Below are 12768 nucleotides of genomic sequence, written 5' to 3'. Positions count from 1 at the left end.
AATTACAGTACTTTTTTTTTTTGCAAATGCTCGCATCCTTATCTAAATGTTTCTATTTTGGGGGTCCCCGACATGAATTCCGAAAATCATTTTGTGCTGCCTCCTGGTTGTTTCGTGACCTCAGTTTTTGTTTTCTGTTTTGCCGATTCCTCCCCCCACGAGAGAATTGCATGTTCTGTTTGCGACGACGCGAAAACCTTCCTGCAAATCCCTGCGAGCGTCGTATTGGTTTGCTCCAGACGTCAGCTTGAAGACACCACGAGAGGAAGTGAAGCTGTAGCTGCTCGTAAACTGTCAGTCGGCCTTTTGTCGTCACAATAATCGAAGCTTCGGCCCGACAGCGGTGATTCAAAACCCGCTAAATGATTTCTTTTCACATAGCAAGGCTTACATTCTTTTTTTACTCCTCCCCCCCCCCCCCCGCCAGCAGCCCGCTTCGCGTGTTGACTCTCGATGGATCCGAATGGCCGTGTGAATCTCTCCTTTCAGTCCTGATGGAAATAAGCAGCTGCTCCCCGATTTAGCGATGGGGGGGGGGGGGGCTCCTTTTCGCGTAAACATCTCTTGGCCTTCGTGCCGCAGCTCCCGCTGGCGGCGTTGTGTCCTTTGCACGGTTCCAGCTCGCCCCCGCCGCGGCCAAATGATGACCTTGACTTGACGCGTCGCAACATTTTGTTGCTCTTATGTGAAGGAAATTAAAGCAGAAGGATGCAGGAGGGCCTTGCGTTCGTCTTTACTGAGCTTTGACGCGCAACATCATCGAAATGGATTTTAAAAAAGTGTAACTTTCACCAAACCGCAAACTCTTCATCTGAAAAAGACGCAATGGAACTTTCCAACCTGTCAATCAGCGTACGATAATAGCCAATCAGATAGCCGCATTGACTTGACACGCCCCTCTCGTCATATTGTCCCACAAGCAATGCTGGTTGTCAGTAGCGGGCGCTTGGAAAAGTTAACGTTCTGAAGAAAATGGTCCTCAGATGCGCTTGGTGAAAGATATCCGGCTTGCTTGCAAAGGGGCCCGGTCGATTCATTTTCCAAAGCCTAAAACAGAGTTGACGAAGTGTCTACGATGGATTAAGGCTCGCGGAAGAGCGTGCGTACAACTAAATGCCGACAATATCAACAAACACAAGGCTGTATTTTCGAAGGTAAGTGAGGGAGAAGTATCTTCTCTGAGTTTGATTGAATTATTATCAGTCCAGGAGAACAATTTTCACTTTGTTAGCGTATCACTGACCCGCTAAATGAAGTGTGTCATGTTTTATGCCAAAGAGTCGGGGTTAGGGATACGTAAATGCGCCATGTCATGCAAGAGAAAGGTCTATTTCCCCATTTGGATCACATCGGACTTTTAGACCAAAAAAAAAAAATGGGTTCCATTACGAGCCAAGTCAAGACTACAATGATATTGCTCGTGATCTTTCCAAGTAAAAAGTACTCACCCTGCTTTACATGTGCACTATTTTATCCTGTTGGATTTCAATATAAAGTTTGTGAGGCGTCAAACTTCTTTTGCATCGATCGCCAACGTTTCGCTGCAACTCCGACAATCGCGTCCTGCTCCGTCCAAAATCTGAATTCCGTGTACGTATCCTTGCGTGAAATAGTTGAGACCTCTCTGTAGGACTCACTTGGACGAGTCTGACGCATTTGTCGAAAAAAACGTACCCCATTATTATCTGGAATACGCGATAGAGAATCGACTTCAAACGTGTTCCGTTCAGTCGCCATTTTGAAAGCTTGGGGGACACGGCTAAGGGGGCGGAGCTTAAGGTCGCCGTCGGAAAGTTCCATTGAATGCGCAGGTGTTATTTACCGTTAATTTACCAGTTTTGTTTCACGACGGCAGTAAAAGTTTGACTTTGCTCCCAATACGTTGAAGACCGTGACAAAGTGTTTTCGTTAGCATGTTTTGGGTTTTACAAGCAAGTTTTTGTAGTGCAGGTAACAAAGTTTAACTGCGGCTGAATGCGTTAAGGAAGTTGAAGGACAGCAGATCGGTGCTGGTCTTGATGTAAAATCCGGATCGTGGACAGTCCCAGACGAGACCGAGACTTTTGGGATATGAGATGCGATCTCAAGACCAGTCGAGTTTTACAACGCTGCTGTGCACTTCCGTTTTGTTTCCCGAATTTTGCTTCAGGGCTCGTTGGGACGGACGTGAGGCTGTCACCGTTTGACGGCTTTGACTTTGCACGTTTTGTTAGCGTATCCCGTCCCCCTCGCGCGACGTTTTTGCTATCGCCGACTGCAATTCAGCGTCAGTTCGAGAAGCTTTACGGCTGTCGCGCCGCTTGAATCGCGCTTTTCTCGATGCCGAGTTGCGGCGCGGCTCACCGGATAAACTTCAGCCGCCGTCGCGAGAATACCTGTTCGTCGGAGTTCACTTTTTCGTCAGCGGGTTTACAGTCGTTGTGGCGTAGTGGAGCAGTTCTGGGTTCGACACCTGACTCACAACCCTGGGAAAAAGCAATCAAGAAAACGCGTAGGTTTCCAATTACGCCATCTTGTGTGTCATTGTGGTCAGAGAGCACAGGTGATAGGTGAAGCGTGACATTTTTTTTTTCTCTCGTTAATTGATCCGATTGGTCTAAGGACTGTGGCGACGTCATTGGAAACCTATCCATTGGGGGATGACATCATAGACCCATTGGTACGCGTTTAAAACTTTAAGCAGTTTGAGAAGTAGCGCATTAAATTTGTATTACAAAATAGTGAGAGGTGGATCATCACAAGAAGGTCTTTGTATTATATACTTTCCGATTGGAGATCATTTTTGGTGAATTCACTAGTAGGCGTAGGTAAGTAAGGTGGGGTCCGTCACAGCCTGTCGCCACAAGCCAAAAAGCACGGCGGCCTTAAACGCTTTTGCACTTTGACCTCTCCCGGTAAAGGGGAAAAAAATAAAGTCCCTTAAAGGCTCTTATCCGATGCACTTTGACCCCCATTCATCATCAATCGCGATTGCAACAAAACCGAAAAAAAATTGTTACTAATAACTGCAGCGGAATTTGCTGTCAGTTGCTTTCCTCTTTTTTTTTTTTTTTTTTTTTTTTTGATTATTGTACAGTGATTTCACTTTTTGACGAGATGATTCGTCAATGCTCGGATGCATACACGGAGCTTGTAGTATTCCAAATGGCCACAAGATGGGGGCATAGCCCAACCCGTTACGTGACTTTTGGACATAAATGTGAGAATGTTTATAAATGCTGAACACGGTGAAGACATAACCGCTTGTCAAATTGTGAATTTGAGTTGAATTTGTTGAAAACGTTAATTTGGGAAAATATTCTCACGTGTCGATGAAAGGAAAAAGTTAGAATTTGGGGGGAATTGTGGATTTTGAACATTTGGAACGTTGGTAGGTTTCAATCTGTGAGGAAATTGTGGATTAAACGCGATTGTCTTTGTTTCTTTGGTTATTTTTTCCAGAAAAAAATAACGAGGGAATTGTAGGAATGTGACAAATTCACTCTTTAATAATTAAATGTTTTCTCTTTTTATTTAAATCGATTGACAATTTTGACTCTTGGCATGGCCACGAACTGAAACTTAATCTTCATGCCATTTTTTTTAATTAACCCTCTCTGAACCAAATACAATTTTGCTGATAGAAAAATCGGAAACTTTCAGAAAATAATACCATGGGCTTAAAATTTGCCATTATCATTAAACTTGTTGCAAATTGGCAACCTCTGCCCGGAAAGGGTGAATAGATGAATAATAAATAATGATAATCCAATGTATGACTCAAGTATTAGTTTATTTTCTTAAATAGTAGGTAATTTTAAAAAAGAATATACAATAATAAAAAAAAAAAATCATGCTCCCCGTGACGTAACCCGGAAGTATCAGCTGTAAACAAAACGTGTCAATACTGCGCTGCAAAAATCAAACAAAAAAAAAGTGTCAGTGACCCGCTTTGTAATCACATAAGCACTGCCCCTCTGTCACGCGCACGCACGCGCATGCACCACGCCCCCCCCCCCCCCCCCCCCCCCAAGGAATTACTGTAACTTGGATTTAATCAAGTGGAGCGTTGCGTGGGCTCGCTCGCTCGCCGCGATCCCGCTGCCTCGAGCATGTGACCGCATTTGAGGACGCTCACATGGCCGCCGCGGCGATCCGCATTTAGTCGAGGCCGAGCGAGGGACCGCAGCGAAAGCCGACCCGGACGACGAGCCGCCAAGGATCCGCGCTCATCATGGCGAACGGCGGCCAGAAAGTTGTGCTGATCACCGGCTGCTCCTCCGGCATCGGCCTGAGAATCGCCGTCACGCTGGCCAGAGATGAGAAGAAGCGTTACCATGGTAAAACCTTTTCCGTGTTATATTCGGACCCCCCACCCCCAAATACTAGAGAAGACATGTTTAGTGGAACCCCCACACCCCCCCCCAAAAAAAGACAAAAAACAATCCCGTGTTTAAATTTTTGTGTTCCCCTTGCCACCGAGGCACTTCTTGTCTCGCTTTTCACGCATTCGGTGTTGCGTCCACACGCTCATGTGGTCTCCATACTTTTTTTGTTTGTTTTTGGAAGGGGGGGGGAGGCTGGGGGGGCTTGTGAATCAGTCACCTCTCTTGTTTTGTGTTGCGCTTGAACTATTATCACGTGAAAGCAGCATCGTAAAAGAAGGAGGCTTGTCACTTCTCTTTCATGTGACCCCCCCCCCTACTTTTTTAAGTTGCCCATTGTGCGTGCTTGCATCGCCTGCTCCGTGTCTAATGGGGCTACCGTGGTGATCATAGGGCGTGGGGGGGGGGGGGTTAAAGTGTGAGACCTGTACAAGAGAGGGCTTTCATCCGTTTGAACTACACATTGGTGCGTGGGGGGGGGGGGGTCCACACCGGTGTCCCTCCCGAGTGACTCCAAGTGCTTGTCGTTATGCAATTTAAAGTGTAAAGCGTTGGCCTGGGACAGGCTGCAGCACTCCCCCGCGACCCTCGTGAGGATAAGCGGCAAAGAAAATGGAAGGATGGCTGGATAGTTGTGCACTGTTCCCGAACAGTGTCGATTGTGCGAATGGTGCACGAGATATGCAAATACCGCAGCGCTGGTGAGGCAACTACGGTGAGTGCTCGAGTCGTGTGAAATTGGCTTGGCAGAAATGTACCCACAAACCCAAGACAAAAAAAATTAAAAAAATTGGCAGCACGTCGCAGTTTGTTAATTAAATATTACTATAAAACCGTTTGGTTGTTTGCCCATGATGTGTGCAACAAAGATTGACACCTTAGTGTGTGTGTGTGTATGCATATATATTTATACATATATATCCATCCATTTTGCCGCTTATCCTCACGATGGTCGCAGGGAGTGCAGGAGCCTATCCCAGCTGTCAACGGGCAGGAGGCGAGGTACACCCTGAACTGGTCGCCAGCCAATCGCAGGGCACATCGAGACAAACAGTCGCACTCACAGTTAAACCTAGGGGCAATTTACAGGGTCCAATTGATGTTAGATGTTTTTGGGAATGTGGGAGGAAACCGGAGTGCCCAGCTGGAGAAAACCCACGCAGGCACGGGGACTTGTCAGCGCTACCTTGAGATACGAGCCGTTCAGTGGCAGTGAACTCGATTCAACTCTCTTGGCAATAAGCAGTACAAATAAAAAAAAAAAAAAGATTCCAAGTGACTGAAAGTGCCACGAACCCGGCTGAACTTTACTCTCACATGAAACATAAAACAAAAAAGGGATTACGCGTTTAAAACACCCACGGGAAGGTGCGCTTAGCTGAATGCTAATAATGCAAACACGCCGCGAGCATGCGAACAGAATCGATAGTTTTGGAAGCGTTCACACATTATTTTTAGAGCATTTGTAAAGACATTTTACATAAACTACACTATGGCTACCGTAATTTCCGGCCTACAAACCGCGACTTTTTCCACACACTTTCAACCGAAGTGACTTTTACCGCCCCGGTTAGCGCTGTGCTAGCGTGTTGCTGCTGTGTTACTGGCGTGTCTCAGTGAGATTTACCGGTAAGTTTTATTTTAACCGGGCCTGTTAGCGTTCATGCTAGCTTTACCGCAGGCTACTGGTAGCGTTAGCGCGACGCTAGCTGTAGCACTAGCGTTAGCACGGCGCTAGCGTTAGTGCCGCGCTAGAGCTAATGTTAACGGGGGTTGGCTAAAATAAAACTTACTGGTAAATATCACGGAGACACGCCAGTAACAGCAGCAACATGCTAGCACAGTGCTAACTCTTTCTGTGTATAGTCTTTGTAAATATCTCGTGTTTCAATGTGGGCACTTGCGGCTTTTACACAGCTGCGGCTGACCCCCCCCCCCCCCCCCCCCCCCGACTTTCTTTTGAGGGGTCGCCCTACGAGCAGCGGGGGTGACCCCATAAGAACCTTTGGGAAAGGAAATTAAATATTGCATCAAAGCGCCGCTTAGTTCACGAAAAACCAGGCGACCCGGCGGAAACCGCCATTGTGCGCGCGGAACGGCGCGGCTCGTACAAGAATGTTAAAGCGGCCCGGCGGTAATTCCTGCAGGACCCCCGGAGAACAATGGCCCGCTTGTTCGTCCGCCGCCCAAACGTACATTTCTCCGTTTGCCTCGCAAATTGCTCAATTAGACTGAACGCACTTCGTGACATCCGCGGTGTTTTCGAGTACTTGCAGACGGAGCAACGTCCTCGTAACCATGCAGTACAGCAAACGCCGCTAAATGACTGAAATACTGCATTTCATTTATCATCCATAATATTGTTTTATTTTTTTGGAACGTGCTATCATTTCAATTCAAAAAGAGGTGATAAATGTACCTGCAGAGAAGAAATTAATTTCTCAATTCCACTGAGCAGTTTTGACAATGCCAAATACTGCTTTCGTTACCACGACGATGAGGGGCAAAGCTAGCGAGTGGCCCCACCAAAAGAAGAAGAAAAATATGGATAAGGAACCCCAATTAGGACAGATATGATTTTCCATCATCACAGAAAATTCATCACTGCCACTAAGTCGCCAAATGACTTACGCTTTGTCAAATACTCGCAGATCTGTTCATGTGGCGCATGTCGGAAGCCGAAAACTGACCCGCGCATCCATGAGTGCTGCAGCTCTGCTTATCTTTTGTGCTTAAATATGGCCTAAAAATGTGTTCATATTTTTTGTTAGGTGCATAACAGGCAATTTACGTGGTTTAATTTCTCAATTTATGGGTGTCTGTGGAAGTTCAGAGGCGCATTTAAACATCAATTTTTCTTCATACTATGAAGTATGGATAGAGTGTGAAGCTCGGTCATCCAGGAGCGGTTCAGTGTCGAGCCGCTGCTCCTCCGCATTGAGAGGACCCAGATGAGGCGGCTGGGGCATCTGATCCGCACGCTTCCCTGGTGAGGTGTTCGGGGCGCGTCCCACCGGAAAGAGACCCCGAGGACGACCCAGGGCACGGCGGAGAGACTACGTTCTCTCGGGTGGCTTGGGAATGCCTCGGGATCCCTCCGGAAGAGCTGGAAGAAGTGGCTGGGGCATCTGATCCGGATGCCTCCCGGACACCTCCCCAGTGCGGTGTTCCGGGCGTGTCCCACGGGAAAGAGACCCCGAGGACGACCCAGGACACGCTGGAGAGACTATGTTCTCTCGGGTGGCTTGGGAACGCCTCGGTATCCCTCCGGAAGAGCTGGAAGAAGTGGCTGGGGCATCTGATCAGGATGTCTCCCGTACGCCTCACTGGTGAGATGTTCCGGGCGCGTCCCACTGGAAACAGACCCCGCGGACGACCCAGGACACGCCGGAGAGACTGTGTCTTTCAGCTGGCTTGGGAACGTCTCGGGATCCCTCCGGAAGAGCTGGAAGAAGTGGCTGGGGAAAGGGAAGTCTGGGTCGCCCTGCTGAAGCTACCTTCCTGAAATGGAAATGCGGTAGATAAGGGGTGGATGGATGGACTATGACGTATATCCTGATCAACCCGGTTTTACACAATCAGAAGGCTGAAAGCGAACCACCACTGCGGCACATTCTGATCTGACCGTTCCTCATATAGCGCAAAATTAGAAAGTAAATTAATGCGTCACCACTCCCCCCACACCCCACCCCCACCCTGACAGTTGTAAGAGACCCCCACCACAGTTTACTTTTATCTAAAAATATCAACTTTGTCTCCGGCCACCGAGGTGACGCCCGGGCTTTTATCAGCGGAGGCCGACTCCTTGTTTACCTCCGCCGAGTGGCGTTGTGCAAGGGTGTTCATCCCCGTCCACCCCGCCCCAACCCTGCCGACTCAGCAAAACACGCAAGGCCTCGCGGTCGAGTTCATAGACGCCGTTGCTCATCGCGATCTCCGTCGCGAGCGCATGTGGCGCCGCCGTGTAAACTTCAAACCCAGTCAGCTCTCGTCGCAGGGACTTGGACCAGTACAACTTTTGTACTTTTCGTGTGCGTGCTTGATGGTACGTGTCGAGGAAGTCGCATAGCGGTGGCCTCGGGGATCAAAGGGCTCAAAGTCCCCCGCGCCGACTCCGGGCTGCTGGTCAGTAGAGCGTTAACTACCCGTCCATAAAATTAGCTACGCCTGCGCCGTCTAATGAGATCCGAAAAAGGAAAGCAGAAGTCTCAAGAACTTGTGTCGATGTACTCCCCCCCCCCCCCCTCTCTGTTAGTCATCGCGACCATGCGGGACCTGAAGAAGAAGAACAAGCTGGTGGAGGCGGCGGGAGACGCCTACGGGAAGAACTTGGTGCTGCTGCCGCTGGACGTGTGCAGCGACGAATCGGTCAAGCAGTGCGTGAACAGCGTCGGCGACCGCCATATCGATATCTTGAGTAAGTGGACCGGGCCCTGCGTGACGTACCCATCCGCGCAACGTCTCGTAAAGTCATTCGGCGGTGGATTTTATGACCCGGAAGTAGATAGTCCCTGTTATCGCCCGGCACCGGCTGGAGTTTATTGACATTGTTGACATCCCACTTAACCCGAAACAACTTCAACCCCAGTGTTGAACCCCAACATACCAAAACCACATTTCCTGGTTCACAGTACAGAATCCTGCTCCCGAGCAAATTGAGAGAACGTATAACACAACATTGTGCAAATAGTATTTTTTAAAAAGTAAAATAAGAACTCTAATATTATAATAATAAAATATCTGCGATAAAGTGGGACCACAAAGCTCGAAGCTCCGTACAGCGGAGGGTTAATGTACTGTAATTTCCGGCCTATAAGCCGCGACTTTTTTCACACGCTTTCAACCCTGCGGTTGTGCATTTTTTTAACAGCCACAAGGGGGCACTTGAGCGGAAAAAGTAAGTCAGACCGGTGGAATATATGTGCCGAGGAAGTGACTTTTACCGGTCCGGCCCTGTTATCGCTGCGCTAGCGTTAGCTCGGCGGCGCTAGCATTAGCACAGGGCTCAGTCAGCAACCTTTTTTGAGGCTGAGGGCTACTTCGTGAGCACAGATTGAGCACCGCGTTGGTGACCCCTGCATTAGCGTTAGCGCGGCAGTGACTAAGTTTGTGACTAAGCCATTTTAGCACTGCGGCGCTAGTGTTAGCTCGGCGGCTCAAGTGTTAGCGTTAGCGCGGTCGCGCTAGCATTAGCGCAGGGCTCAGCAACCTTTTTGAGGCTGAGGGCTACTTCGTGAGCACGGATCGTACGAAGGGCTACGTGACCCATTTGCGGCAAATTTCAGACTCAGTTTATTACACGTACGTAGAGTATTGGCGCAGTAGCGCTAGCGTTAAACTCTCTGTGAACCTTCTTTATTTGTTTTAATGTGGGTACTTGCGCCTTTTATACAGGTGCGGCGTATGTATGTACCAAATGGTATTTCCTTTACAAATGTACTCGGTGAGGCTTATAACCAGGCGCGCTCTGTAGGCCGGGAATTACGGTACTACAATTCATGGTCCACTTGAATAAATGCACTGCAACTCAAAGTTGTTCCAGTATGTACTATTACGTACAGTATGTACTACCATAGTATTTAAATGTTTAAGGTAATGTATTTAGGAGTTTAATTAAAGGAGACTTGTATTATGCAATTATACTTTTCGTACTGTATCCGTCTTTATTCCGTGATGAAAGTCTTCCGGAGTTTCAAATTTTCATGAAAATTCCTCGGGAAAATTGAGGAAAAATTGCCTAAAATGAATCCGGATATTAGTTGACAACATTGAACAAACACGCGTGTGAGTTCGTCGTTTTGCTTTCACGAGCGTCGCCATGTTGGGGCACTAACAGTAACAGTAACAACCCCCCCCCCCCCCCCCCGCATTCTCATGACCTCGCCATATCTCGGAGATTTCGAAATTTCCCCGAGAAAATCTTATTAATCAATATGTGAATTTGTGCTATCAAGGGGAAAAAAAATCTGGGCTTGGCCCTTGGTGGAACTTCTACCCATTTTTTTTTTTTTTTTGGGTCAGGACTTTTACTTTCAATTTTTGTCTGAATTTTATTCAAAGATATCGCCAGAATGCACCACAGTCGTCCATTTTTTTCAAACATTTTACGGGGGGCGGGGGGGGGGGGGGGGCATCCCCCCGGAACCAGGAGGACTTCGCATTTGTATTTTCAGGAATATTCAGGAAAGTCCACTGGAGGTTTTTCTGTCAAAATACACCACGGACACGAATTTACAGCATACTCAGAACATCGCGCACAAATTCTTTATTTGTCCGAAATCCTGTAGCGACAACGTGATGAAATAAGGTGAAGCTGGCAGATAAATACATATTTTGGGCTTCTAAGCTCTTTAACAATCAAGTCGGATCATGTGCCGAGGCTCGAGCGCGCATATAAAGGTTCCGTTGAAGAGGCAGTTTGCGTCTTGCGCAAAGTCCAAAGCCCCTTCACCTCGTGACTCAAGACCCGCAAGGCCTTTGTCAAAACCTGCTGTTGCGTCACATTCAGTGTTGTGCTTTTACACTGACCTCTGGTGGTGGTATCCACTCAGGTCACCCCAAAAAGTCCCAATAAATTTCCGTACGTGTGCTTAGACCGAGCCAGTGAATTCACAAATTTGAATATTTTGCTTTGTGGTAGCTTGCCGGCGAGGAATTTTGTTGGAGTGAAGGGAGGAGCTTCATTTAGTCAGAAATAAAGCAGGCTTCCGCTGTACACTAAATCCTCGGTTCTCGGACGTCCCCGTTTTAGAACAAATCAGGGTGTTTTTTTTTTTATTTTCTTTTTTTTTTTTGCTTCTGTTTTTAAACAAAAATCGCTACCAGGACGCCACCGCCAAAAACCGGAAATGACATATTGAGCGCGGCCAGACCAGCTGACCAATGACGCGCTTTGTTGTGAATTTCCATGCTGCCAAAAAAAAAAAAACAGGAGATAACATAATGCGTGCGGCGCAAGCAGCTGACCCACCCACGATGCGCTTTTGTTATTGTCAATTTGAATGCCCCCCCCCCAAAATAACCCAGAAATGACATAATGGACAACCAGCGCACTTTTGTTTTTCTTCTTATCAAGGACTACCGTATTAACCCCCAATCATGGCTCCAAAGAAGGCAAGTTGCCGGTTTAAAGTCATTCTGCACTTTTGTTAATAAAAAAAAGTTTACATGGCTGGGTGCCGAGTCGCTATAGATACCGCAATGGACTCCTAGCGTACTCTACTACTAAAGCGTACATTTTAAGTAAAAAAGTAAATATATTTCTTAAAATTTTTTATCATGTAAGGTATTTAAAATATACATGTATTTCTACTATGTAGTTTATTATCAGGAAAAGCTAAAAAAAAATGCTTTAAAAAGCCAAATTTTTTGGGCTTGGAACACATTATTTCTTTTTCCATTCATTGTAATGGGAAACAGCGATTTGGTTTCCGAACAAATCGCTTCTCGAACCGTCAAGACCGATGCATCACTGTATTCCTTTTTTTTTTTTTCCCCCGACAGTCAACAACGCAGGCGTGGGCCTGCTGGGCCCCGTGGAGAGCATCAGCATCGACGAGATGAAGCGAGTGTTCGAGACCAACTTCTTCGGCGTGGTGCGGATGATCAAAGAGGTGATGCCCGACATGAAGAAGAGGCGCTCCGGGCACATCGTGGTCATGAGCAGCGTGATGGGCCTTCAGGGTAGGTGACCGACGATTTGCACGCGGCGCGAAAAAGGGGGCCTGACTCGTCGTGTTTTGCCGGTCCGGCGGGGGTCAGGAGTCGTCTTCAACGACGTTTACACGGCTTCCAAGTTCGCCATGGAGGGATTTTGCGAGAGCATGGCCGTGCAGCTGATGAAGTTCAACGTCAGGTAATGTCCGCCGAGGGTTGGGTTTGACGACTGTCTGCCTTGTCGGGTTGGGAGAAGCGAAGAACTGAGAGAGACTGATAAAGAATTTAGCAGGGACGGGAGCCGAGGGATGGTGGGTGGGTTGTTCCGACTGAACCTTTTCCCACCCAAGACCAGAACCAAATCTGTTCATCGGGGAGGGTTGATTGAACATTTTGCCAATCAATACCAATCTAACCGCAATGCGGGTCAAGCACCAATGTTGAATTGAGCCAACCGGACTCTTCGGGTGCTCAGCGGAGGAAATCCCGAGGAACGGCTTCCCGCCAGGCGGCTTCCTCTTCACGGTTCCGCCCGTCCCCCGTCAGGTTGTCGATGATCGAGCCCGGCCCGGTGCACACGGAGTTCGAGACGAAGATGATGGAGGACGTGGCCAAGATGGAGTACCCCGGCGCGGACGCCGACACGGTCCGTTACTTCAAAGACGTCTACCTGCCGTCGTCGACGGACATCTTCGAGGCCATGGGGCAGACGCCAGAGGACATCGCCAAAGTGAGTAAAGAAACCTTT

General features: G+C 48.0%; 1 protein-coding gene across 5 annotated transcripts in view; it reads left to right on the top strand.

Moving 5' to 3' along the window:
- rdh8a (retinol dehydrogenase 8a) overlaps window positions 1-12768 on the top strand; it is a 154599-nt gene that overhangs the window by 140189 nt on the left and 1642 nt on the right. For 2 of the 5 annotated variants that reach the window (XM_061845446.1, XM_061845447.1), the window contains 4 exons: window positions 8620-8781; window positions 11868-12047; window positions 12126-12219; window positions 12567-12750. In XM_061845446.1, the coding sequence (XP_061701430.1) occupies window positions 8620-8781; window positions 11868-12047; window positions 12126-12219; window positions 12567-12750 (620 nt within the window). Of the gene's footprint in view, window positions 1-4016; window positions 4320-5060; window positions 5080-8339; window positions 8490-8619; window positions 8782-11867; window positions 12048-12125; window positions 12220-12566; window positions 12751-12768 lie in introns of those variants that run through there. The other 3 variants (XM_061845444.1, XM_061845449.1, XM_061845448.1) reach the window with 3 other exon arrangements.

The sequence above is a fragment of the Syngnathoides biaculeatus genome, chromosome 16 (assembly GCF_019802595.1).
Source record: "Syngnathoides biaculeatus isolate LvHL_M chromosome 16, ASM1980259v1, whole genome shotgun sequence".
In the NCBI taxonomy this organism is placed as follows: domain Eukaryota; kingdom Metazoa; phylum Chordata; class Actinopteri; order Syngnathiformes; family Syngnathidae; genus Syngnathoides; species Syngnathoides biaculeatus.
Note: the sequence above shows the minus strand (reverse complement) of the source record. Positions and strands in the feature narration are given on the sequence as shown.